This window comes from Athene noctua, chromosome 5 (genome assembly GCF_965140245.1).
Source record: "Athene noctua chromosome 5, bAthNoc1.hap1.1, whole genome shotgun sequence".
NCBI lineage: Eukaryota > Metazoa > Chordata > Aves > Strigiformes > Strigidae > Athene > Athene noctua.
The window spans coordinates 19052965-19079063 of NC_134041.1; the positions used below are offsets into that span (position 1 = coordinate 19052965).

General features: G+C 37.2%; 1 protein-coding gene across 1 annotated transcript; it reads left to right on the forward strand.

Moving 5' to 3' along the window:
• Positions 1-125: 125 nt before the first annotated feature.
• Positions 126-25609, forward strand: BRDT (bromodomain testis associated). The gene is made up of 20 exons (XM_074907303.1): positions 126-317; positions 2487-2624; positions 3381-3510; positions 5609-5781; positions 6910-7278; positions 8302-8430; positions 8616-8804; positions 10075-10262; positions 10337-10629; positions 10748-10861; positions 12384-12506; positions 13443-13510; positions 14717-14888; positions 15634-15746; positions 17019-17160; positions 20837-20910; positions 22206-22424; positions 23257-23318; positions 23701-23863; positions 24577-25609. The coding sequence occupies exons 1-20, from the start codon at positions 126-128 to the stop codon at positions 24643-24645; spliced, it is 3120 nt and encodes a 1039-aa protein (XP_074763404.1). The 3' UTR covers positions 24646-25609.
• The last annotated feature ends 490 nt before the right edge of the window (positions 25610-26099 follow it).

The following is a 26099-nucleotide window of genomic DNA, read 5'->3' on the forward strand; positions in this document are numbered from 1 at the left end:
TAAACATGTAAACAGCATCAAATCTAGATACTTTCTTTGAATATTATTTATTTTTCTTTTTTTTTCCCCTAGGCTAGCTGTATAATGAAGATCTTTGAACAAGTGGATATACAAACTTGCTAAAGATGTCTGTTCCAAGCCAACACTGTTCTGTTATTATTAACCCTCCTCCACCAGAATACATAAATAAAAAAAATAGTGGTTGTCAAACAAACCAACTTCAGTACTTACAGAGGGTGGTCATGAAAGCCATGTGGAAACACAACTTTTCCTGGCCGTTTCATGAGCCTGTTGATGCAGCAGCACTGAATCTTCCTGTAAGAACCATTTTGGAATTGGAGCATTAGTATGTAAAGTATTACAGAATTTGTGATTAAATGTTAGTTTAAAAGAGTTTTTTCTGATACAGAAGTAGTCCTCTGATCTGTTGTATGTGAACTGCTTCCATTAATGCAAGTCTGCAAGAAAACTGTGTGTTCTCTCTGGCTGCATCTTTGTTGGTTTGCTTTCTGATCTGAGACTGTAGTAAATCAATATTTCTAAGAGATAATAAGAATGCTTAAACAGGCTTCTTGGAGTTTCTGGATGTTGGTATTCTGTCTTGTCTTCTTTTCTCCTCCCTGCTGGTTTAGCCATATTTCTTGACACTGCATATGATGGATACTTTTTTTTGCCTTTGAGATTTTTAATTTTAATAAGAAACAGCCAGCCTCTTTCAATGTCAAATACTTTATGATGGAAAAGCAGATCTGATTGACCCTAAGGTAGGCAGATAAATCTGTACCCACTTTGACACACAGAAGTAATTATACTTGTAGTACTTCTTTATTTTAAATCAACTTTGGCATCTTGCTCTGAAGTTTCTATAGGAATTAGATGTCCCTGCAAAAATAGGGAAGGAAAAAGAGATACGGTGTTCTCATAATGCAGTGGTAGAACATTCTTCTAGGAAATACAAGATCTGATGCTTAAATTCTTATTCTGTATTACCTTGTGAGTTTTATGTTACAATTTAATTGCAACAAAGTGAATTAATATAATGTCCTGTCACATATTGTCTTAACTGAGGTATCTTTAAGCTACAGTTTTGGATCACCCCAACTTTTTCAGTTAAATGAAAACATTGGTTATTTACACGATGGTATTTGAAATTACCTGGAAGATACTGCTCTTGGTAGATAAATAGAAAGGTGTTAAATAAAGCCATGGTATATTTCCTTTGATTCTTTTTATTTTTTCCTCCCCCAGCTTAAGCAAATCATATTCAGTTTTCTCAGATTCCCAAGACTTATTCTACAAAATCATTGGTTCTGTTTAGAACAGACAAAAGCCTTTATCTGCAGCTGTTTTTTGTCACAAACTCATTTGGTCAGTTTGTCCTAAAGCACAGTCAAAGTGACTATCTTTCTGTGTCTTTTCTTACCCTTTTTCCTTCTTGGAAGAACTGTCACTTAAGGTTAATATTAAGGGTCATTCAGTCAGAGTTGTAGCAACATTTACAGCTGGCCTCAGGCCAGTTCTGCCTCTCTGGATTTCTAAGGCAGCCTCTTGACTTTTAAAAGTGTGTGTTAGTTCAACGCTGCACAATAACAAGCAAACCTCTAGCTCCATGGCAAGGACAATGAAGGTATTTTCCTCCTCTGCCTCTTTTCTCCAGGTCTTACAAGATGCAGAATGGACAATACTTAATTATTATCTGCATTATTTTTCTTCATTTAGTTGTAGTAAATTCAACAGTCTGCACTTAGGTGTATTTAGCTTTTTTTATTTCACTAAACCAAACCGTTAGGACAGCTTTAGAAGACTCTTGAAGTAGTAGTAACTTCACACAACTACAATGTATATGTAAACTTAGTGGGGGAATATTCCTGTCCTGGTTTCTTAAATGCACCAGCAGGGAACTAGCCTTGTGCTCTTAATTACAAGCTTTTAGCCCTGCTACTAAAATAATCATAATAGTTCACATTCCAGCTGTCTTTCAGTCATATTGCCACATCTTCACTAGACTAACCATAAGAAAAAAGCCAATATAACCCAGGGGTTATTTGATCAGCAACTGAGAACTTGGTGTCTGTGGCTAAGTCTTTCTCAAAGTCTGTCTTCTGCTTTTTTTTCCCCCCTGTTGTTTAAACTGGACTGCTACTTCAGGTAAATGGTTTTAAGATAACAAATGAGAAGTACATATACTTTCATAAGTACTACTACCAGTATAGCTCTGGATCCTGTTGAAATAAATATTCTTTGGGGCCTTGAACAGTCGATGTTACAGGACAGAACAAGGAGAAAATACGAGGTGAAGTGTTCCTGAATAGTTGCTTTTGTGGTACCTATGACTATAGGGTAGAGTTTTCTTTTTAAAGAAAATATTCCTTCCAACATAATGCAATACACTCTTGCAATCTAACTTTCTTAACTAAATGTGTAAGACCCTTCATGTTTTGATACTAAAGATATCTGTTGTGTGACTAACTCTTTCAAAACCACAGGATTATTACAGTATCATAAAGAAACCTATGGACTTGAGCACCATTAAAAAGCGTCTGGAACACAATTACTACACAAAAGCTGCAGAATGCATTGAAGACTTTAAAACTATGTTCTCGAACTGTTACATATATAACAAGGTATGTAAAGCACGACCTCTTACCAGTAACCAATTCTACTGAACAAGAAAGTCTAAAACCAAGAAAATTATTATTAGAGCCTGCACAAAATCAGTCTAAGGTCTTTGCAATTTTTTGGAAACTACTTTCTCTGAAAGGTGGGGTGGCTCTGTTGCTAGGACTGACTGGGGTACATAAGTGAGGTCTAGCCTGCTGTTACAACAACTGAGTGCGTTGTCTTTCCTGCACAAGGATTCTTCCAAAATCTCTGGGTGTTGGTTGCAGAGCTCATGAACAGCAAGCACTGTGTAACTGCTGTATAGGTTTAAGGCTAGCAACCCTGAAGCATGCTCCATTCCTCCAACAAGTTTAACCTATCTTGAAGTATGAGCATCTCCCTGCACTTGGATGCTTGTTGGCTTCTTAGTATCTTTAAGGTTCAACAGCTTTCTTCCAAACATATGAATTTATTCAAATAAGGAATGAATAATGGAGTTATAGATCTGTCCCCTTCTCCATTTGCTCTGTGTAGCATGTGGCTATAAAGCAAGTAGGACTCTGCAATGGGATAGTGGGAGAAAGAGTATGTCAATAATAAAGGAACTTGTACTAAAGGGAGTTGTGGGGGCAAGGATGGCAAGGACTTAGACCTCTCTGGTACTGGTAGCTTGTTTCAATCTGTTGAAGCAAGATCCTATAGACTGTTTATTTTACATGGTAGCCCTCCATTATTGCAGCTTCTCCTTTACTCTGAATGTTGTTGACTGTATTTTGCAGCCAAGTGATGACATTGTGTTTATGGCCCAAGAACTAGAAAAATTGTTTATGCAGAAAATATCCCAAATGCCACCAGAAGAAAGATTAGTGATTCCCAACAAAGGAAAGAGAAAACTAAAGAAGCCAGAAGGTAAGTCCTGTATTGTATGTTGAATTATTAACATATAAACCAAGCAAAAGCTGGAAATGGGGAATCCTCTGTAGCTTGTTACAACTTAATCCTGGAGCAGTTAGGTGTTCTCCACTCCTCCCAGAACATATCAAGCAAGCAACAGCAATGCTAATGCTTTAGCAGATCCAGTGCAGCCATATTTTTTTACAGGTACTAGCTAGATTTTCTATTTTCCACTAATAAAGTGTGTTTAATGGGTAAAAATCAGAATTAACAGCTTCACCGGTAGTGTAACAACACATATTCACAGGCAAACTTCTGGTGAAATGCAGTGCTCTTGCCCACAAAAAGGATGATTCAATCAAGACATCTCAGACTTATGAGGGAGTTACACAGTAAGGGCTTGAAGCAACATTGGGAAGCCTGATTGCAAGGGGCCAGGTGATTAGCTGTAACATATTACTCATCACTGACTTTCTATGCCTTTTTAGTTGCTCTTATAACCTGTTTCACTTTTACAGAGTACTCATTTCTACATCTAAGCTCTCAACATGGCCAAAGAATAAATATTTATATTGACAGAATTAAGACTATGCAGTGCATGGAATCAGATATGCATCTCAATGGGTTAATTTGGAGACCTCCAAGGCAGTATTCCAAACTGGCCTAGAGGCACTGCTGTCAGTTGTTGGGGAAATGTTAGCTATGTCTTGAAAGAGCTGCAACACTTCTTCACCCTAATCTCTCTTAATTATTTGCCTTCCAACAGCCACAGAGCAGTGATCTTCGTTAGCTCAGTTCTTACTGGACCACTTAACAGATGATCTTATTATTTAGCTATGCAACTATACAGCTCCTCTGGGTTTCCTGATTACTCATTTGCTGCCTCTTACTCCTGTTTGTGGTGTGGTGGTCCTTGTTGCTGGTAGTATCTGAAACAAATGTTTCTTCAAAATAGTATTACAGTTTGATAGATCTCTGTAGCTTTCTCTTCAAGGTATATTTGAGGAGCAACACTACCTTTCAGTGATCTGATTAGATGGATATGGAAAAGCAGTGGATTTCTCAGTGCTTTCACAATAATTTGGAGGGGATTAGGAGAAAGAAGAGGATACTCAGCTGGCTTCCTGTCTTGCTACTGTATTTGAATAAAATCTCAAGCATTCATTGCCTTGACAGAATATGTTGGTTGAACAGGTACAGGTGACTCCCAGGAAAGGCTTCTGTTCAGAAATGCATTGGAAGTTGAGTTAGCTTTTTGGTTCTCAAATGATTGCAACAGCTTGTTGCACTGCTTTTGTAACACAATCTTCCTGGTATTAATGCTGTTTAAGTCCCTTCATTCCTTTAACATGCATAAACGTAGTTTGTACAAATCTTGAAATGTTGTAAGCACTTCTTTTTGAATTGGGTAGTAGATCATGCTGTTATGATCGAGGAAATATTTCTGTCCCGTCTTTTGCATACTTTGGTTTTAGAGACAGATCTATACACATAGCTTATTTCCCTGAAAAAAAAAAAAAAAAAAAGGCAATTGACTTCCATTTCAGAGAATGTCATGGTGTTGTGTAGCATTGTATTATATGAAGTAATAGGAGTGAACTTCTGTGAGAACTGAACAAAATCAGTGCTGGAAAAGACATTAGTCATCTAACCAGTCAAATCAAATATGGAAAAACGTTGGTCTAAACTGTCATCAAATCAGTGATGGAGACTTGTAATATTGATAAGCAATAAGTATGCTTAGGAAACTTGAACCTTCATGATGCAGTTTGATGCACTCTTTGCTGTTTGGTCTTTATGTGTATGTAGAAAACAGCTTGATTGTCATCTTAGCAAGAATGCTTTTACAATGTACAAGTTTTAGTGTGATGTCTCTTTAAACTTTCTGCTGAGGTTCCCTGAAACCAAATACCTGTAACTCAGTACAGTATTCTCCCTGAGGTACTAAAGGTGCTGATACCAATGTTGCTATATGTGACAATGCTCTTGTTTGTATTTATTCTTACAGTTTGGGTGTGTAAGAGTGGTCCTGTTATTTCTTTCATGACCATATTAAACAGTTGTCTGCAGCATTTAAGACCTAACTTTAAAATGTTCTGTTTCAAATAACCAGAACCACAGCAGCCCAATTCTGGGACTTCAAATGAACAAAGCAAAATGCAGAAACATGTTGAAAGCAGCGAGCAGCCTCCTGTGATGACTCAAGAGCTACAGCAGGTTACACTAGCGCCTTTGTCTGCAGCTCAGCTGTCTGCTTTAATGCCAGCTGCAGTCCCTATAACAAAAGTAAGTTTCCTCAAATAACTTTCAGAAAGAAAGGTATTGAGATTGCTCCTTCAGGCACTAACAGCAAAACCATAGGAGGCATGGTTATTGCAATATCTTTTCAAAACTTCTATTGTGATAGAAGATAGTAAGAGACCTCTTAAATCTTCTAGGTCTCTACTAAATGACTGAGCCAGTACTAATTCTAGAAACTATGCAGAAATTGACATGACTGCTTGGTACATCTTTTCTTATAAATGTGATTTTTAAAATGTTCTCAAAGAAATAAAGTGAACTTTAAGGTGGTCATTCTTGAAGTGTACTACTGTATCTCTGCAGGCTTTACCTTGATACAGAAACTGTTCTTTCCTTGAGGTGTAGATAATGGGTTTTGCATTAAAATAAAGCTCTTTCTAAGTTCTATTTAATAACTTCTCACATTTTCAATGTAAATCAAATGCTTGATTCCCCAAAAATAGCATGTTTGCTTAAACACTGTGTAACTAGCTTGGAAGATGTTTGTAGCTCACAAAAGCAAATCATTATTAACTGCAATCTGAATTGTATGTGAACATCTGACATTTTCACCAGATGAACAGTCTTGTATTGACTTAGTTTTGGTCTTGCTCTCCCAATGAGGAATAGGCACATGTGCCAGGTTCTCCTATAGTGTATATTTACACTTTACTGAAGTCTGAACACTGATGACAAAGTACACATTGTATAGCTTCCAAACTAAATACCACCTAGGTTAAAGAAAAATAGCGATAAACCTTGTACATAAAGCCTTCAACCAAGCTTAAAATGAATTGCAGTAATTTTTCTCCTCCCCATGGCAGTCATCTTGTGGTAACTTCATAACCCTCCAGCTTCTTGGAGTCTTCTCAAATGGCTAAAAACTGACCACAACCTGACCTGCAGTACACTCTGTTCTTTCGTCTACATCTAAGATTGAGCTTGGCATACTGATCTTGTAATGCCTTGTAAGTTTTCAGTCAGAACTTGTGGAAGTGCCACATTCTGTTCTGATTTCAATAGCTGTAAAAGTTCTGACACTTTTTAGATTTTTTGTGTGTGTAATCTGAAAGCTGACCATTCTCTCACTGTTTTGGACACCTGTATTTTAGACTGTAAAATTTTCTTTTCTAGGCAAAAAAAGGTGTGAAAAGGAAGGCTGACACTACAACTCCTACGTCAATATTCACAGCAAGTGATGAATATTCTGCAACATGTAATGAAAGAAAAGCTGCTAAAGCATACAGAGGTGAAAATGAATGTGTGATACCAAATAAGCTTCTGAAGAGATACTTGCCAGATTCTCAACAATCACCTAAAGTTCTTAAAAAGATTCATTTGTCAGAACAACTAAAACATTGTAATGAAATACTTAAAGAAATGTTTTCAAAGAAACATGAAGCATATGCGTGGCCTTTCTTAAAACCTATAGATGTTGCCTCTTTCTCACTTGGTGAGAACCAAGGGATCACCAAATGTCCAACAGACCTGGGAACCATTAAAGTAAGTATGTTTCAGAGGGAACTGAATTATTTGTGTGCTTGCTTGGATAACTTGTGTAATGACTGTATTTTAATAGTGTTAGCTGAAAAAGTGTCATGAAGGCTGCTTTTCCTTTGAGAGAAATAATGGGCATAGAAACCATATACACTTACCTCTCTCAACAAACTAAGCCAAGCTTGCTGACAAAACCCTCATAAGTCTCACTGTGACTATGTGCATAGTGAACAAGCTAATATAAGTAGTGAGGGAACTACTATCTCCATGAAGCACTTCCAAGCAGGCTGCATGTTAACTATCTTTCTGTCTGTAAACACAATGCTGTTACTAATGCTCTATGAAAGGATGCACAATTCCATGTCAACTTCTGCTTCCCTCTGAATCTCATTATCCTTGGTGAAGTGCCTTGGAGCCTCAACACTGGATATTTACATGACACCTCTCACATTTTTTGTGAAAAGGAACCCTTCTAGATGGAGATATATGGCCAGTGCTTTTTGAACACTGGATGTGTTTGGGATTGCAATATTTAGTCAAGTTAAGATCCATCTTGGGGGGGAGTGGGGCGGGGCGGGTGTTGAATTTCAATAGTCTATTGAATTATCTTGAAAACTGGCTTGCACAATATAAAGGTTATTTCCCAATTTCTAGCCCATTACTTTGATTCAAACAACCATGGAATAGGCTTTGTATAAATACTGTGGTTAGAATCAAAAACAAGTGCTGAGTACATGACCAAATAAAATCACCCAAATATTGTGGTCTTGACCTAGTGTTGAAATTAGTACTACAAAGTCCTTACAGCAATTACAGTTAGCAAATCTGTTTATAGGAAATTCTCTTCAGAATTGTCCATTTAACAAAGTAAATGAGAATCAGGTCTTTCCATAATGGTTCTTACAATATTTACTGTCTTGATACACGCTGAACCAGATACTGGTTGTCAAAATTCTTGTTCCTCCTCTTTTTCTGATGATGCTCTCTACTTCTAAGCCTTAAATGTGCATTAATTTTCTTTTCCTCTAGAAGAAAATGGATAACTTTGAATATAGTGATATACAAGAATTTGCTACAGATGTTAGATTAATGTTCATGAGCTGCTACAAACATAATTCTCCAGACCATGCAATAGTTGCTATGGCAAGAAAATTTCAGGTGAGTTATCACTTGAGTCAGACTTTGAAAAAGAATAGAACTATAAGATTCCTCTGTGGTCATCTCATGCCCTTATGTAGCACTTACTAATGTAGTTCTGGAAAACAAGCAGCAACTTTCACAGTGCTTTTAGAAATCTGAAAAATGTGCTGACCTCTCTGCTGTTCCCAAACCTAACTCTTTAGGATGTTTTTGAGAAGCACTTTGCCAAAATTCCTGATGAACCTGTTGCAAGTGTTCCTCTGCCACAACCTACAAGAGAAATGACAGAAACTTATTCCAGTGAGAGCAGTAATGATGATTCTTCAGAAGAAAAATCATCTGAGGACTCTGAGCAGGAGACAACAGTTCACCTTGTAAAGCTTCAGGAGCAAGTAAGCATTAGCACTCAATGTGTATGACAGATAATCTCTCTGATAGTGCTACTTGCAATTGTTCTAGAATTTAGCACCGAGAATCAGTATTGAAAATATTCTATAGTACTTTGGTTTTCATAATACAGAGCTTTATTTTTGTTTGGAAGCACCTCCAAATGTTAAGTGAATAGTGCCTCAGCCATACAAACTGATCTTAGCAAATCATTGCTTTAGTACTCTTGCCTACTATTTCTTCAGATGACTCTCAAAAAATAAAACTGTGTTGCTGTGGTATGATGAGAGAATCCAGATACTCTACTCATAGCTTAGTGGCATATTCTTCTAACAATGGTGTTTCCTTCATATAGTTGAAGAGCTCTGGTCTGACACTCAGTCTCTTTTGAACCACACAAAAGCAAGTTGTTAAATTCTACTTCAGGAAGTTCAGTATAAAGTAAAACAGAAGGAATCTCGTGCTCACGCCAATGTGAAGCATGGCTTTGTTTTGCTGGCTAAGAGTGGAATGGGTCTTGCTTTTGCTTGAACATAATGCTGCTGCTGTATCTATAAACTATGGTGAAAATTAGCAATTTTTTTCTCCTTTTCAAAGGAGGGACAGTTTAGTTTCCAGTATTTGTCAGAGCAGAAAATACATCATCAATTTATGAATATAGGCACAAGTGCAACCAAAAGTCTACAAGACAGCCTTCAAAACAGTGAACTATTTCAGTGCATCTAAATTCTAATTTTCATTAACTGTCCATCTTCCTTCTAATTTCTGTGAGGTTTAAACAAACTTGTGTTAGGCCTTTCACTGAAACTGTTAGTATGTTCCAACTAGCCATTTCATATCACAAAGTGTCTGGGGTTTATGGGTCAAAGATGCACAAGCACAGTCTCACTCACCTAATTCAGTAATGCTGTAGAGGTCTAAACTAATAAAGCACTTATATACTTCCCAAATGCTTGAAACTAAAGAGAGGTTGCTGGATACTCCTACAGTGATTTTTTTTTTTTTTTTGCTTTATTTATTTTTCACAGAATGCTAGAAGACATATGCTGTTAGAAATGTCTGCATAAAATAAGTAGCCTTACATCTTCTATATACATAGTCTGTGACTAATCTATAATATAGTAAGATGCTTAGAAAATAAACATCATTTGGAAAGCAAACTTCCTATTAATATCCACCCAGCTACCACAAATCTCCTGTGATATTTAGGACAAATTTATTGTTCCTCCTACACTGCCTAAGATTATCAGCATTTTTTTGTTTGTTTTTTGATAGCTTAAAGCTGTTCACCAGCAGTTGCGGTCTTTGACCAAAGCATACTTCCCTAGACTGAAAAAGAAAAAAGAGAAGGCTAAAAGTGAGAAAAGTAAGAACAAGGAAAAAGCTAAAATAAAGAGCCTGATTCAAAAGAAGAAAAACCTAAAACATAAGAAGAAATCTAAGAAAAAGCTGTCTTTAAACATGTGAGTGTGGGGGACTTATGTGGGTGTCAAATTATTTTAAACTGCTGTTACTGTGATATACTTTTTTCTTGCAGTCAATCAAAGACAACCATGCAGCAGGTCTTGTTGGCACAGAAGTCAGAAGATGAAGATGGTGCCAAGCCTATGAATTATGATGAAAAACGACAGTTGAGTTTGGACATAAATAAACTTCCTGGAGATAAGCTTGGAAAAGTAGTCCATATAATACAGTCAAGAGAACATTCACTGAGGAACTCTAACCCTGATGAGATAGAAATAGACTTTGAAACTTTAAAGGCTTCAACACTCAGAGAGCTAGAGAAATATGTGGCAACCTGTTTGAGGAAGAGACCAATAAAGCAGCAGGGTATGTAGCATTAAAAAAAAAACCAAAAAAAACCCAACCAAACAAAACCCCAAACCCACCCCACAACCTAGACTTGTTTTCTGTTTTGCTGTAACGTTAACTTCTGTTTCACATGCAGCTAAAAAAACAACCAAGTCAAAAGAACAACTCAATTCTAAGAGGAAACAAGAGCTGGAGAAGAGACTACTGGATGTCAATGGTCAACTAAACCCAAAGGAGGAGAACTTGAAGTGTAAACTGGCTCTTATTCATTTGCAACAGAAATAGCTTAAAGTGGGATTCTCCCCTTGGCCTTATGTACTGTTATGCAGCTGGGGACTTTCTCCTCAGAACAGTTGAGGTCTTTAGCAATGGGAAGCTTCTCTTAAGATTCTTCTTATATTGAGTGAGCTGGAGACACAGCAGCAACTGTGGTCAGTTACTTCTCCTGTCTAAAACATCTTCCTTATTCTTGCATCTAATCCTTTGTTACAGGTAAAGAGGATAACAGCTTCAGAGATTAAGGGATGCTGAACACCTTCTCCCTCATGCTGACATGTGAAAGCAGAGTGAGGAAGGAGGAGTGTCACACAGTCTATGTATTTGCAATTCACTTTCTGTGGCCTAGAGATTCAAGAATAACAAACCCTAGTCATATTTGTTAGATTGATGGCATTAGTGAGGCTGCATGCTAGCAAAACTTCTGCATCAGTGCCAGGTGTGCTGTGTTGCCTTCATCTTAAGGAAATGTCCTAGGAGAATCAATTCAGTTTTTCAGGCAATAATGTGTTTTGGTATCAAAGGCAAAAATTCAGTACATACTTTAGCATATCTACACTTACTTCATGTCGGATCAATGCAGCTGACACTACTGTTATAGGTCAAGTTGTTCCTCACTAAACTAGTGAGTGCTATTATTGCCCTCTATTAGATATCTGTTAAGCTCCTATGTAAAACCAGTTAGTTGAAATGACAGAAACAGCCCTGCAAGACACAGGCTTGCATCCAGCATTAGCTCAGTCAATAGTCTTCCTGTCTGGTATACATGATGGCTTGAACACTTCCTAGAAAGAAAAGCTTAAAGAGACAGCTGAAATCAATAGCAAAGGATATGCTGGGGGGAGAGGGAGGAGGCAGGCCATGGTATCTTTACAACTGTCATCTGGCTTGTAAACGAGGAGGAGCTTAAGCTGGCACTTAACAAAAGACTTGTGTCCAGGGAAACTGGTATCCATTTTTAAAGCTTCCATCAGAGCAACACACCTTGAAAAAGCTTTTTCACTGCAAAATCACTATAAACTGAGTTAAATCAACCCTGCAGATGCAAAACAGTCAGATGGTGGGGAGGTGGCAAAAGATTACAATTTTGGAGTACATATGGCTTGAGAAAGAAGAGAGTTGGCTACAGATAGACTTCAGCATGCAAGTCTGGCAAGCAGCAGCAAGCACAGAAACAGGCTGTTAGCAGCAGGAAAATTTACAGGGGAAATTTTCTTGAATTTTGTCTTAAGACAGCACAGATTTAACCTACTTTAGGATTGTAAATTGTGCAATTACAGCTCTTCCTTGGCTATTTTATTCATTCAGCTAACTTGCTGCTGGTAAATCTCCCTCTGTAAAGGTCTCAAATCCACTGCTCAGTGGACTGTGGGCAAGGAAATGGCAAAAGAGAAACTGTTAAATGGGAGAATAGATCCAACAAGGTTGATCCTAGTCTTGTATATGAAAACTGCTCTACTGCAGGTTGTTCTAAATTCTTTCTTTTTCTTCTGCAGTTGAAAACAATGCTGAGTCCAGTATTGGACCAAGCAGACTGAGTGACAGCAGCAGCTCCTCGGACTCTAGCAGCAGCACTAGCAGTGGTTCTAGCTCTTCAGATAGCAGCGACTCTGAATCAGGTCAGACAGCTTCCTTTTGTATCTGTGCAGGCAGAACATCTGCCACCTTAGTTAGCATCTACTGTTCTACATGCTTACCAAGGATTTCAGTTATTCTTGTAGGTTTGCTCCATGTTGAAGGCTCAATTCAAGTGCTATTAAATGAGTGTCTTCACACTGAGTTTGTAGGTTAAAAAAACCCAACCCAACCCAACAGGAAATCAAACATCACAATGACAACAAACCACTACAGCATCCACTCAGTGAATGGATGTTCAATGAAAGATTTCAGAGACCGAAATCAGATAGCAAGAGGTCTGTGTATCTAATGGAGAGTTGACAATTGGACTTACTCTTGTGGTTTTGATTCCTTTCTGAAAGTGTGATTTACCTTATTTTCATCTTCTGGGCTGCAGCACGAGGGTGCCTTACCTTGTGGGTAAGCGTTAGTCCCTAAGGGACAGAAGTGCCAAGAGCACTGATTGTAGAGCCGAAGTCTACCCTACCCTGGTGCCTAAGCTATCTCAAGTTTGTTCAGGGGACGTTGTAGTGCTGCAGCATCGAGGTATTGGAATTCTGTTTCTCTCTGTACACAGAATTCTCTTCAGTTTTCTAGGATAGATCTGCCAAACTAGAGGTCTACAATGTAGATATTGATATGAGGTAACAGTGTAAGGTGAGGAGGTTGCTCAGTCATTTGCAGTGTGGGGAGGCAAGCACAGTGAAATCGTTGATGGCAGCAGAGACCCCGATCCTGCAGGAATCTTTAGGATTTTTCTTTTTTAGAGGAGTTCTCTGAACACATCAAGCTGAAGTCAAAGTATTCAAGATAAGAACGTTCCTTTCACTGAGGTTTGGCTCTCTAGGTACAACTGCAACTCACATCTTGTATGTGTGAATAATGAAACATATGCAAATGACTGATTTATTTCCCCACCCACCTCACTGTCTTTACAGTTACAGAAACCTGCTCAAAACAATCTGCAGCCAGGCAGAACTATCCAATGTCTATGGAAAAGCCTAAGGTAAACTAATTGGAATGGATATAACATTTTTGCCCTAAACAAAGTTGTTACAGTAGTACTGGAAATGACACAATTTTATCAGGAAATAATGAATATGGCTTGAATGCTACTTGTTCTGTAGGACTGACTTAATGGAGATTTAAAATCTGCTGTGTGTAAAAGTAGCTTATGTATCTGTATAGAAATTGATGTACTGGAAGAACTGAGACTTTTACTTTTTACCATCATTGCTGGGTGAAGGAGAAAGGAAAAGATGAGAGAGGGAGAATGCTCCACACACCCCATACCTCCACCCCACCCACCCCCAAAAAAGAAAAATCCTCTCCAACTTGATCTTTGAATATAGAATTGACCTAATAAACAGTGCAAGACCCACTTAAACATTTTTTTATCTATGAATAATCTCACTTCTACGTCTGAAAGTATATAAATTGTACAATACACTAATTGTTTTCAGGATGCTTTATATTACTTATTATTATGGTACTATTATCAGAAACAGCAGTTTTATCTAGAAATAATTTTTAATATCTCTAATATTGAACTGGTCTATTCCTGTATATACAGTGGGTGTTAAGTCTTGTCGGTGTTGGCTGCCTTTCACAATTTCCCTTGAAGCTACCAGAGATAGAGACCTTGGATTTCAAAGCAAGATCACAGTAAAGCCTTCATTCTTCTTACAATAGGCTTGCTTTCACTTAAAGTGCTTAGTTGGATACAGGAAACTAGGCTGCAGATTTATTATTCAGCTGTTCCTTCTGCACCTTCATAAGCAAAGACTGAGGGGAGGAATTATGCAACACACTTTTTTGTTTAAATATGCAGCCTCTGCAGTGACAGAATGACAGCAATAAACTTGAGAAAACGGGATACAGGAATTAAGCTTCAGCTTGGTCAGTCATAACAGCCTCTAACTGACTTTCTGAGTAACAGCAAACATCATACTTCAAATTCTCTGTTACCCTTTGTTCTCATGAATTTTCTGTATCTGTCAGATGAAGGCAGTGTCACTTTACCTCATGGGTTTTTGTCACCTAAACTCTTAGAAAATGCTAGATTAGTATCACAATACAAGGACTACTGAATCCTTTAAACAGTGGAAATGGGGGTGGTTTTGAGAAAAGGGGATCAAATAGCTACGAAAATCAAGACTTGGCTGTATTAACTACTGCAATCTCTTTCTAGAGAATACCACTGTGTTTACAGAGGTCATCCTGCAATGCTGTTCTGCAAGCACAGCCCTCATCTCTTATTAGTAGCTTGCAAAATCATGGATCATCTGAACTCCAACAGCCACCTCCCAATGTACTGCAGAGGCTTCAGTCTTTAGAGAATAGATCACTTAAGCCATCAGAACAAAATGCCCAGTATCCCTCAGGTACCATCTTTATGGCAAGAATTGTGGATAGATTTGACTGCTGAGGAAAGAAGGGATAGCAGGACTAATGTTTTTATTGCCCAATAAGCTTATCTTGGGCTTTCAGAGATTATCAAGTGGATAACAGAAAAAGATCTTGCAGGATATGGATTATAAAGAGCATGATGTAAGTAAAATTGTGGCAGCATGGAGGATTGGCTAGGATTTCAGACTCCTGGGGCACTTGTGGTGGGGCAGAACAGTATTAAAACAGGAGGAAGTATTCATACCTCCCTCTGAGATGGAAAATTGTACCTTAATGAACCTAGGATTGCAGGAAGTGCTGAACACCTTGAAACAGGAATTTGATGATGAAACCCATCACCACCACTTTGTTTATGTCTGAAATCCCTGTTAGCTGAATTTAAGGCTTGGTGCCATAGGCCATCTGAATTGATTGTTGTTGTCTCAACATATCAAATATTAAGTTGCTTAGAAACTTGATTCAAGGAGGTATTCTTTTCCCTCCCTCACTTCAAAAGGTGTAATAACTTCAGGCGTAAGATTTTGGTAAAAGACAGCTTGAGCTGGTAGTTGATTAATTGAGAAATCAATTGAAAACTAATCAAAAATAACTGCCTCATTGTGCAGCTAGGATACATATCTTCATATCCAGTTAATTCAGAGATCTAAACAGTGACCTGATTTTGAGATGTAGGTCTGCACTTTGCAAGTTTGGGGAAATCATACGCTCCTTCTTTCTCAGGTATAATATCAGCTGTATCTGCTCTGCATGATGCTCCAGATCAGCAAACAATTCGGTGTACTCCAAGGACAAATAAGTCTTCTGTCACCCAGTGCACACATGCTCTTCTAGAGGTGAATACATGCTTCTCTTCAGTGCATTCACTTCAAATAACTTCTTTAATGCATGTTCTTGTTTCTTTAAATAAGATCTAATATAATATTCCAGGCTTGAACTTGATGCAATGAAGACCACTTAAGGTTTACAACAAAACCCCTATGTAAAACTCCACTAAAAAAGTTATTCTTATCCTTTAACAGGGCATTAATTCATTGCCTGTCAGCTGTAACACAAAAGGAATGATTTTTGGCTGATCAATAAATCAAGTTTACAATGTACTATAAAAGTTATTTTTTTTCTTTTAAGTTCTATAGCTTAAACTTAAGGAACTCTTGCACACTTATAGGTTAAAATCCCACCCTGTAAACACACAGTTTCAGTGTTCCTGTTTTCTAGAAATACCAATCTCTTAAGCTCAGTAATACTCTGAAAATTCTAGGGGCTATCCTGGAAAAGCGTGTTGCTTTTTCTTCCTGTTCCTAAAGCCACGGAAACTGAGGCTTTCAGGATCATAGATGAGGTTGTGAAATGTTTAGATACTGTTGATTTCTGTCTCAATACATTCTTGGAGAGTATTCTGGTTAGAAGAGCATCTATGTTACAAAGGAAGTTACTGATGTTACTGCAGCAGCATGATCTCTTCCATCTTAAGATGTTTATCTTTCCCAACGTGGTTTCAAACATAGCTGCTTTAGCCAGGTTTTAATAGTTTTTATTTTCTGAAATGGAGAAAAACTACCTCTTGAGTCTATGAGCACAAGAATGTAGCCTGCAAGAAAGGAAGAAAAGCAACTCTCCCTTTCCCATTTGCATCCACTATCCAAGGCAGCAAGCAGTATATATTATGACTCAGGTTTGTGCAACACCTTATCCAGTTCAAGGGGATTACTACACAGTCTTTCACAGAGAAAAACTACCACTGAACTGAAGCAATACAGCTGCCCTTCACCCTGATCCATAAGCTAGAGAGGAGCAACTGGCTTTACAACAGTAAAAGCCAGCTTCTATGACATTGTACCATGTTACAGGCTAAAGAGCCTATTCTACCCCCTCCATCGCTTGGGATCCTCAAACAGTTCATGTTCTAAATCCAAAGTGTTAATGCAAGAACTTGCTTTAACTACCATAATATGAATGAAATCTTATTCTTCCCTGGTGTTCACAGAAGCTAGATCTGCAACAATTTACTGCTCTAAGCGCCTAAATCTGTAATCTAGCTGCTATATAATGAGAATCCACATACTTAGACTTCAAAATATGTTCTGAAGTGCTAACTTATTTTCTAGGTATCTGACACAACTTCCCAGGTTGACGGTGCTGGTTGGAGTAAGCAAGCTGAGAAAACAATACACCTAGACAAATCAAATAAACTTCAAAACAAGGCCAGTGAGAGAACTGCTGATTCAATATCCATAAGTCAAGAACAAAGTATGTATTGTCATAATAAAAACTGTAACTGACATCAAGGCTGAAAAGTTAAAAATGTATATGAAGCTGGCTTAAAGAAATAAAATGCTGAATACTTGTACATTAATCAGTTTGTAGAATAATGGAGGGGATGCAATTTTTCCTTGCTCGTTCTTTTTCTTTTCAATTTCTTGCTTTTTAAGAAAAAAAAATTAAATGGTTGGTTCTTGTTCTGTGTTGAAATGTATAAAGCAAATTACTTTTTGATTTAAGAACTTAGCTTTCTGCATTTAGTACTAGGCATATGTAACCCAGTCTTCCAGGAAGTCTGAGAGAACCAATATTCCAATCTGTTGAACTTCACAGGCCTTTAAGCTGTCTTCTGCTGAAGGTGCATGGAGCTCTCTTTTAAGGGCACTTTGCATGTATTTTGACTTACCATCTCTAGCTCTTGGTGACAAGGATCTGACAGTAAATCAATATCAAATAGGCTTTCTCCATGGAACAAACTTGCAGTTATTTCAAGAACACAGGTTCCCTGAAAGCTGCATTTCGCATAGAGACACATCAGACTTCATACATGTTTCAAACTAAAGAACTCTGAGCTGGACATTGACCATCCAAGCTGAGAGCCTAGTGTTGCCAGACGTGATTGGTTTGGTTCCTCCTTTACTCTTTCCTCTCTAGACTACCTGTATAGGCTTGAGCAGGGAAGGGAACAAGCTTCTGAAAACTTGATGAAATTGAAAGACACAGCCTTTGTGCTGATTAACTCCTTAATTCTTGCCAAAAGCAATGCTGGGTACTTGAGTTGCTTTAATACAACTCTAAAAATGGACATTTAATTCTTCAAGATGTTCTATTCAGTATTTTCATGGTCTTAACACACCTTTTTATAAACATACTTTGTTTAGACTTGTAGCAGCTGAAGCTGGTACAAGTTTCCACGGATCCAGTTCATGATCTTCACTTACAAAGTTTTGATGCTGCCTAAAACTTCAATTCCTGTCCTGTATACTGCATGACTGTAACTATAAAGATCCTGCTGTTATCTTAATATGTTAAAGGGCTTAGTTAGATTATATGTGTTATGGAGCTTAAATCTGAGGGGAAAAAAAGCATAGCCAAAACTATTGAGAAAGCTTGTTCCCTTCCATACTTACTGTTTACTGCTTAGTCTTTATTCCTCTTAACTTTCCTATTCCTAATACTCATTTGATTTGTACTGTTTCTTTCTCCCTTTTTCAAGGGACAGTTGTGTAGACAGTTGTAGAGGAGCTCCTGTGTTTAATATGAGAACGATCCAGTAATGAAACTGCCTTTGAGTACACCTGAACTTCAGTATTATATTGCATAGCAGAGCTTTTAACACTGTTATGTGAGTTTAGTTATCTGTCCCCTTCCATAACACAGTGGTGTTTCACTGTTCTGGCAATGATACATGCCCCAGCTGTGCTCTATGTTATTTTGGCTGTTCCACTATTAACTCCTCTAGAAAACTGGAAGTGGAGGGGAGAATACAGGATTTTGGCTTTTTTTTTAAAAACAACAATAAAAACTTTGCTAAACTGGAACTGTTGTAGGGCCTGTAACCTACTGATAGTTCAGAGGGTGCTCAGTAATCGATGTTTCTACTTAGATCAAACCAGGAAAACTCATTTTAGAACTAGATGCTTAGAGCAACTTGTTGAATTTTGTAGAGAATCTCACTGTCTTAGGCATTTCTGTGAGGTTACCTGCATCTCTGAAACAAGAGTTCTTGATTTTAGACTTGTGACACCTCTGGTATGGGTGCAGGCTGGGTGTATTGCTGAATTCAGTGGTGGCTTGTTAAGAAGCTTAATTTATGAAACTGGTGACCACAAGTTTCTCTTCAGATTAAAAATCAGTGTCTCTCGACGAGAGGTTCTATGAACGCTGGCATTGCTGTAAGTAGCTCTAAAAAGGCATGCTTTGATTCCCATGGCTGCCAATACTTTTGACACAACCTCATATTCCTGTATTATATAGAGTTTTAAGACAGACATGACTATAAACTTAAATTCATCTTAAGTTTGCCTCAGGTAGATCTTCACAGGTATAACGGCTTGATCAAATTGATCTGAACACTGGGATTAGACATTTTTGGGTATGTGAAGCTCTTGCTTTATTTTGGAGTATTCAGTGCTCAAGACTGTCAGGCTTCTTATATGAAGATTCAAGATGCCTGTACAAATATAACATGAAAGAAAGATGCCTATTGTATTAAGAGGAACACTTAACACACTAGTCCTCTGCTCTGGAGGAGAACAAGTCTCTGATAACAAAATTTGATCTAGGTAGACTTTGCTTAACGGGACCTGGAATCCATGAGAATGGACATATCAGGATTTGGAACTCTCTTCAATAGTACTTGAGGCTTCAGAGGTTATTCCACTGTACCATAAAAAGTCTCCTGCTCACTTGCAATTACACCATCTCACAGGCACTGCGGGAGGGCATAGGGTAAAAGCCAGGGATTGTTCTTGTCTTGACTTCTGGAAGCTATGAGGTTGTCCTGAGAACCCCTTTTATGACAAAGTAGCTGAAGCTTTGATACTCTGTCTTCAGCATTCTAGATTCAAACATGTAGAACTATCCTTTGCATAAAAAAACCACCCATCATGTTATCTTAAGTTTCCTATTAAACATTTACTTAAATACTGAAACATTTCAAACCTCAGAAGAGGATCATTGCTGAATGATACATATATATCTATTGTTAATATCTGGTTCTAAAATAGTGGCTTCATAATACACCTAGATTTTCATCCCAGAAGCTCTTTAGAAGGGAATATAATGAAGGTAATACACAAGATAAAACAAAACTACCCTAAAATATGTGGCTTTTGTTAACAGTGTCGTATCCTGGCTGGTCCCTAGCATTACAAAAGTCCATTTTCAGGCTTACCATAATGACTGTAGGAAATTGTATCTATTCCTGCATTTAGGAAGTTTTTTTAAGTCTTAAAAAGTTTTGCAAAAGTGGTTTTTTTCACACAAAATAGTAAGGATCTTCTACAGTAACACAGTATATCAGAATTGTAATTAATTTAATATTGACAAAATAGCACTTTGACTTTGCCTGTGTAAGTGTTGGAGGATTTTTTCCCCTCACAGGTAACAAAGAGGTAACAGCATGGAGTATTTGTACATTGTGTAGGCTACTGGAAATGTGATGACTAGTCTTTACTGGATGACTTATTTGTTGGCTGGTTTTTTTTTTTTTTAATAAATAGGCTGGAGAGCCTTAGGCAAAATGAGTTTACATGATGAATGAGGTACTCTTAAATAATGCTGGAATCGAAATGGAAGAGGGCTGGGTAGAGAGGGGATGGGAGGTAAGCAAGTAGCAAGGTGCTGTGTTGAGACCTGACCAAACTTTTGGGGTATTCTGCTGGGACCTCTCCTAGAATTAACCAGGAGTAAACCTTATCTGTAGTTGAGCTTAACCTTTCCTTCCCCTGCCCCAAACTGGAGAGAAGTGGCCCAGTTCAACTTAAGCTTAGGAGATGTTTGGGAAAATTTCTATCATTCTGGACCAAATACTGATAATAAGAGAAAAACAGCAGTGTAAATTCTTAAGTCAATTTCTGGAATGACTAAATCTTTATCACTTAAATTTGAGCAAACATAACAACATCAACATGAGTGAAAATCTTCTTTATTCTTCCATCAGGTCATTGTACATCTAATGATAAACCTAATGGTAAAAACATGCTAGAGCCAAAATCCAAAATTCTTTCAAGAAAGGTAAGTGTTTCTCAAGTCCTATTCTAGGAGAAGAGCTTGGGTATACTTAAGATCAATAATTCCCTGTCCTGAGATATCTGAAAATCTGGTCTTTTATGATTGAAATATTTAGTTTCTGATAAGTCTTGGGCATTGTTATAATCTGTACAGATTTATCTAATTTCTAGTACTAAAACCAGACAATATATGAGCTCTGATCACTTCAGAAGGTAAAGGATATAAGATTGTTAAAAATAACATCCATTCTGTCATTAAAAATATGGCTTATCTCATTTAAATATTTCAACAAGGAACCTAGTATTCCTTGATCTTGATCTAGTTCTAATATTCAAGCTATTAGTGTGTTTTGCCTTGCTGATCCAATAACAAAAATAAGAGTAGTGTGGAATATAGCCTTGGGTGCTATTGAAAAACCTGTTCTGAAACAGGACAATACACTTTTGATGATGTTATTACAATTGAGAAATAAATAATCTGAGGTTTCCTAGTATTTCCTAGCATAAAATAGGTTATCTTAAATGGAGGAACAGATGAATTTTCTTACCTATTATTTAAATTCTTCTGTGGTAATCAGCTATTTAAAAACATCCAATCAAAATTACTAGTCTAAATAATTGATCATGTCAGCCTCTGGACCTAAAAAGTTTTTATATAGTCTGTTGAATTAAAATATTTCTTGGATTTTTCTGTAGGCACTTAGCTTTCGGAAAGGTATTAACTAACTTAATGAATTTAATTTCAAATATACATATTTTCTTCATAATTGTGTGATCTTCTACTAGAAGCAGTGCCTCCTGAGAAACTGGTTTTACGCTGTGAAGAAAACACCACTGGGGGCAGAGAGGAGAGGAAACCAAAACTATTTAAAACAAACAAAACCCACAAGCCTAATACAAAACTATCGTTATGTAAGGATGATGTGTAGAAATAAGACAGATGTTCTTGCAATATTGTCAGCGGACCTTGCATAAGCTCAGTCTTGTGAATTCATGGTTTTTTGAATTAAACAGTGGAAAGGTGGGTGTAAAGAATTGGGTGAGAACAGCTACAAATGCTAACAATTTTTAGCATATGACTAAAGAATTTCAAATTTGATGAGAAAACATATTGGTCTGTTTAGATTGCTGTATTTGCACTAATGTTCTGCCAAAGTAAGGATATTTTGTTGTAGATATTCCTAAAAAACCCAGTCAAAACAACATTGTGCTAATATAAGAACTAAGCAGATTACAGATGATTAATAGCTGTAGAGTATTTTTGCCTCTTTCATGTTTTCTTTTTCCTAATAACTTCAGGATACAGGATTTAAGAATACAGATTCCTGGGTAAGCTTATGTAAAACGATGATGCTCCCAGCTCCGATAAAAACGTCTGCTGAGAGCTTCAAAGAGTTCAGGAAAGCAGCATTAAAGAAGAGGAGTGGGCAAGCACAGGAGTTGAAAAGGCCTCTGGTGCAAGCCGAGAGGGAACTGCAAAACCTTTCTCAAGAAAAAGAGAGGTTTGTAACCACATATGTTTAAATAGTATTCTATTTTTTTTTGGCTTCTATGGTACTGACTGTCTTAGTTATTTAGGAACAAGTGGTTTGGATTAGGTAAATGCCATGTGTCGATTGGAGGGGGTGAGCTGTACTACTCTAAGTACAACTGCATATCCAAAATGCATAAAAGTGCTTTTTCCCTTGCAAATAAGCATAATTTCAGCAGTCAAACTTCTTGGGTACTTTATTTTTTCTTTTGTCCCTGGGAACACTCAATCCTCAGGTCATGACCAGAATTCACACCATCCTCAGGAACTTTCCTATATCTGCAGCCAGGAAAATCCCCATCTTACTGCTATCATAAGGGGAAGCAGGATAACATGATCTTCAAGAACTTGGTTTGAACATAAGCTAAAGAAGTTCCAGGGTACGCCACTTCAGACAGCAGTATTCTTTGCATTGGTGTAGAGAAACATATTCAATAAGCTACTGCTGTAGTATTCTTCCCTAGTTGTTTGCCACCTCTGTTTTAGTGAGTGCCCACATATGTATCCCAGTCTGAGGTCTCTTATTATGCTGAGTGGGATAAGTAACTGCCTACTAATTACTGCATTGCAGTAGTATTTTAAATTGCTGTTTGCCACTTTTTTTAAACTCTGTTTTCTGTAATATTTCCCTCTTCTGTGGTCTTGATTTTTTTTTTTCGTTGTCTGTTTAACCCTGTGAAAGATTGTCTGAGCTGGTTCATAAATTCTCCTGCCCCTACCCATCACTGGCTGTATTAGAACAGGTCACCTGTTTGCAGTGTACTGTTTTAATAAACAGAGCATTTGAGAGACGTAAGAGTACACTCCTTGTTCAAAAAGTATAGCGAACAGTCCAGGCGCCTTCAGCTACTACAGGTTTCTGCAAGGAGGAACCCAGTCATGTAGCTCTATGGAATAAGACTTTACAGATGCTTGCCTGAAGTTAGTGAAATCTATCTCGAATAACTAGTTGAAGAGGAAAAAGGTAGAAGCAAAACATCATGGGCCAAGAAAGTAACAGAAAATTGTGTACGTCTTTCAAAGAAAGTGCATGTAAGTTTTGTATAGCATATATATAAATCCTGTGTGCATATAGATTGCAAACAGAACACAGGAAACCTTAGCCTACTACAGCCCAATTGCATGCACATAATTTTTGTGAGGGGAAATTATTATGAATCAACTAAATTATTTGCAGAATTCTGTTTAGGTGCAAAAGCTTGTTATGAAGAAAAGGAAGAAACAACTTTTATTCTATACCGATCTCTTCTCCTGTCTTTAAAGGGGACGTGAAGGCACAGTATTGGATGCCATGGCAGAGACAGACTGTGAGCCCCAAAAAGAAGAGCATAAGAGCAAACAACTGCCTGATGTTCAACAACACACTCTCATTCAAGACCGTAACTTGGCTAGAAAAATGGAACAAGAACGCAGGAGGAGAGAAGTAGTAAGTTGCTGACTCTTGCCAGATGATTTTGTTTCAGCTTTAGAGAATAAAAAATGTTAGCACAGGTCCTTACGGATTGCAAGCAACAGAAGTAAGCTACCTGAAGAGTCAGTCCAGAAAATGAAATAGGAAACTCAAAGCAGGTATTCAAGTGATGCAATATGAAAAACTATCTGCTCGGTCCTATTGCTCCCATAAGCTTTAAATAAATGCATGGTAAAAGAAAATTTTAAAGAGGAGTTCTTGCCCCCTGAATAATTTCAAACCTCAAGTCTTGCAAGCAGCCTATATCCTCCAACATATTCCATGTCAATGAAGTGCTAGTCATACTGTTCTGGTCTGAAATATCAAAACTGAGTCTTTTTAAAACTAACGGTTTTATTGGTGTAGGTAATGAATGTTTTTTAATTGCTACTTTTTTATGATTAAATATTTAATTAATTCATAACATTGTACAATGGAATGTAAGAACTGCAGTGTGAGGCCATGCTAGATTCAGATAAGGTCTACTGATGCTTTTGTCCTGTTCTGCTCTTTTCAGAGGGGGTTTCAACAACATGCATGTTCAAACTTGTAATAGTAGAGGAAGCATACACTTTTGGAGAAGAAGCTTTGTAGGTTTTTTTTATTAAATATTTATTAAATATTTGACCTCCAGTAATATTCATTAATGTCTGACTGTTCTGAAAATACACTAATTTGCTTTCTTGCAGATGGCTTGTATAATTGATATGAATCTGCAGAGTGATATTATGACATCTTTTGAAGAATATATTGAGTGAAAGCTGACGTTAATGCCAATGCTACTACAATCTCTACAACGTTGAAAACGTACTAGTTACAAGCTTAAATGTTAAGACCACTTTAAAAAAGCATGTAAACTCCTCTAAAATGCTCGATAGTTAAAGCTTGTTCATTAACACTTGAAGCATCACAAGATCTTTCTGCTGCTTGTTTATAGTATGTGTAATCCAGTATGCTACACAGTGGAACGTAGTTGTTCTTCAGATTAGTTTCATATGTTATGTATATAAATAAGAAAGTACCATATTCTAGACTTTTTTTCTTATTTTTTTAAAAAACTTCTTTTTCAGAAACACTTGAGTATCTGTTATACTGAGCAGAGCCAAATTCTTGCTGGACTGTATTAAGTCACAGCATACTAAACATGCACCTATAGAAACTACTTTAAGGTCTCATCAATTATGTGATTGCTATTAAAACCATTACTTTACTATGACACACTTGCACAGCATCTGGGCTGTGACAAAAGACCTCAATAACAGTGATAATTTCTAAAGGGTGTGCAACAGTATTTGTAATAGTGAAAAAACATTTCCTGGAACTGTAATTTCAGCAGCAAAGCCTGTATACTTGCATGTCGTAAGGCCCAGACATGTTGATCTTCTGTTTATTTTATGTTAACATAAGGTTTCAGTAAGGATGTAAGCATGTTTGACAGATAGTTTCTGGTTCCTCACAGAAAGAAATTATCTAAAACATCCTACTTCTGGCTCCAGTTTGAAAGGCTTTATGATTAATGCAAGATTTTATTAATGTTGGAATACTTGTCTGAAGTAGCAACTAGAGTATAAAAATCTTGTGTTAGTGTTGATCACATATAGCTCTATCTCAAATTAAGTACAGGAGTAATAAAAAATTCTTTTATAGAATTAATACCAAAACACAATGTGTATTACAGAAATGTTGGGTGGAAGGGGCGCCCCTTGAGATAGCCTAGGTCAATGGTCTCCAAACCTTTTTCATCACATAACCCATCATTTAAAAAATTTAAGCATGCACCCCAAGACATGTATAGTTATTCATTTATAAACTGTATGCATGTTCTACTGTACTAATATATTATTTACATTATTTTAAAATGCACAAAAATATAAATTTAAAAATATTTTAAATAATGTCTATTTAATTTTGCTTAGTTATTTCTACTTATTTTACTTGATAATTTCTAAAAAAATATTTTGTATAAAATATTTTCTTCCCACACTCCACTTCAGAGACCACTGATCTAGCTGAACCTCTCCCTCAAAACTTTCTCTCTTTATGGAGACCTCTGGTCTGTCAAGTTCCTAGATCAAAGTTAGAAGTGAAGGTAACACTGCCAGAGTTGTGGTGAGGGTCTGCCACAGACCACTCAACTGAGTGAACTAAGTGGACAAGACTTTCTACCAATAACTGAATTTTCAGATAAAGGAATAAATTGCATCTAAATTCA

What these genes read in the sequence shown, in the direction of transcription:
- BRDT (XM_074907303.1), top strand. Translation starts at nt 126, where the DNA reads ATGTCTGTTCCAAGCCAACACTGTTCTGTTATTATTAACCCTCCTCCA. An exon ending in TAGCAGCGACTCTGAATCAG is followed by an intron (nt 12,507 to 13,442) that starts GTCAGACAGCTT and finishes CTGTCTTTACAG; the next exon opens with TTACAGAAACCTGCTCAAAA. An exon ending in AACGCAGGAGGAGAGAAGTA is followed by an intron (nt 23,864 to 24,576) that starts GTAAGTTGCTGA and finishes GCTTTCTTGCAG; the next exon opens with ATGGCTTGTATAATTGATAT.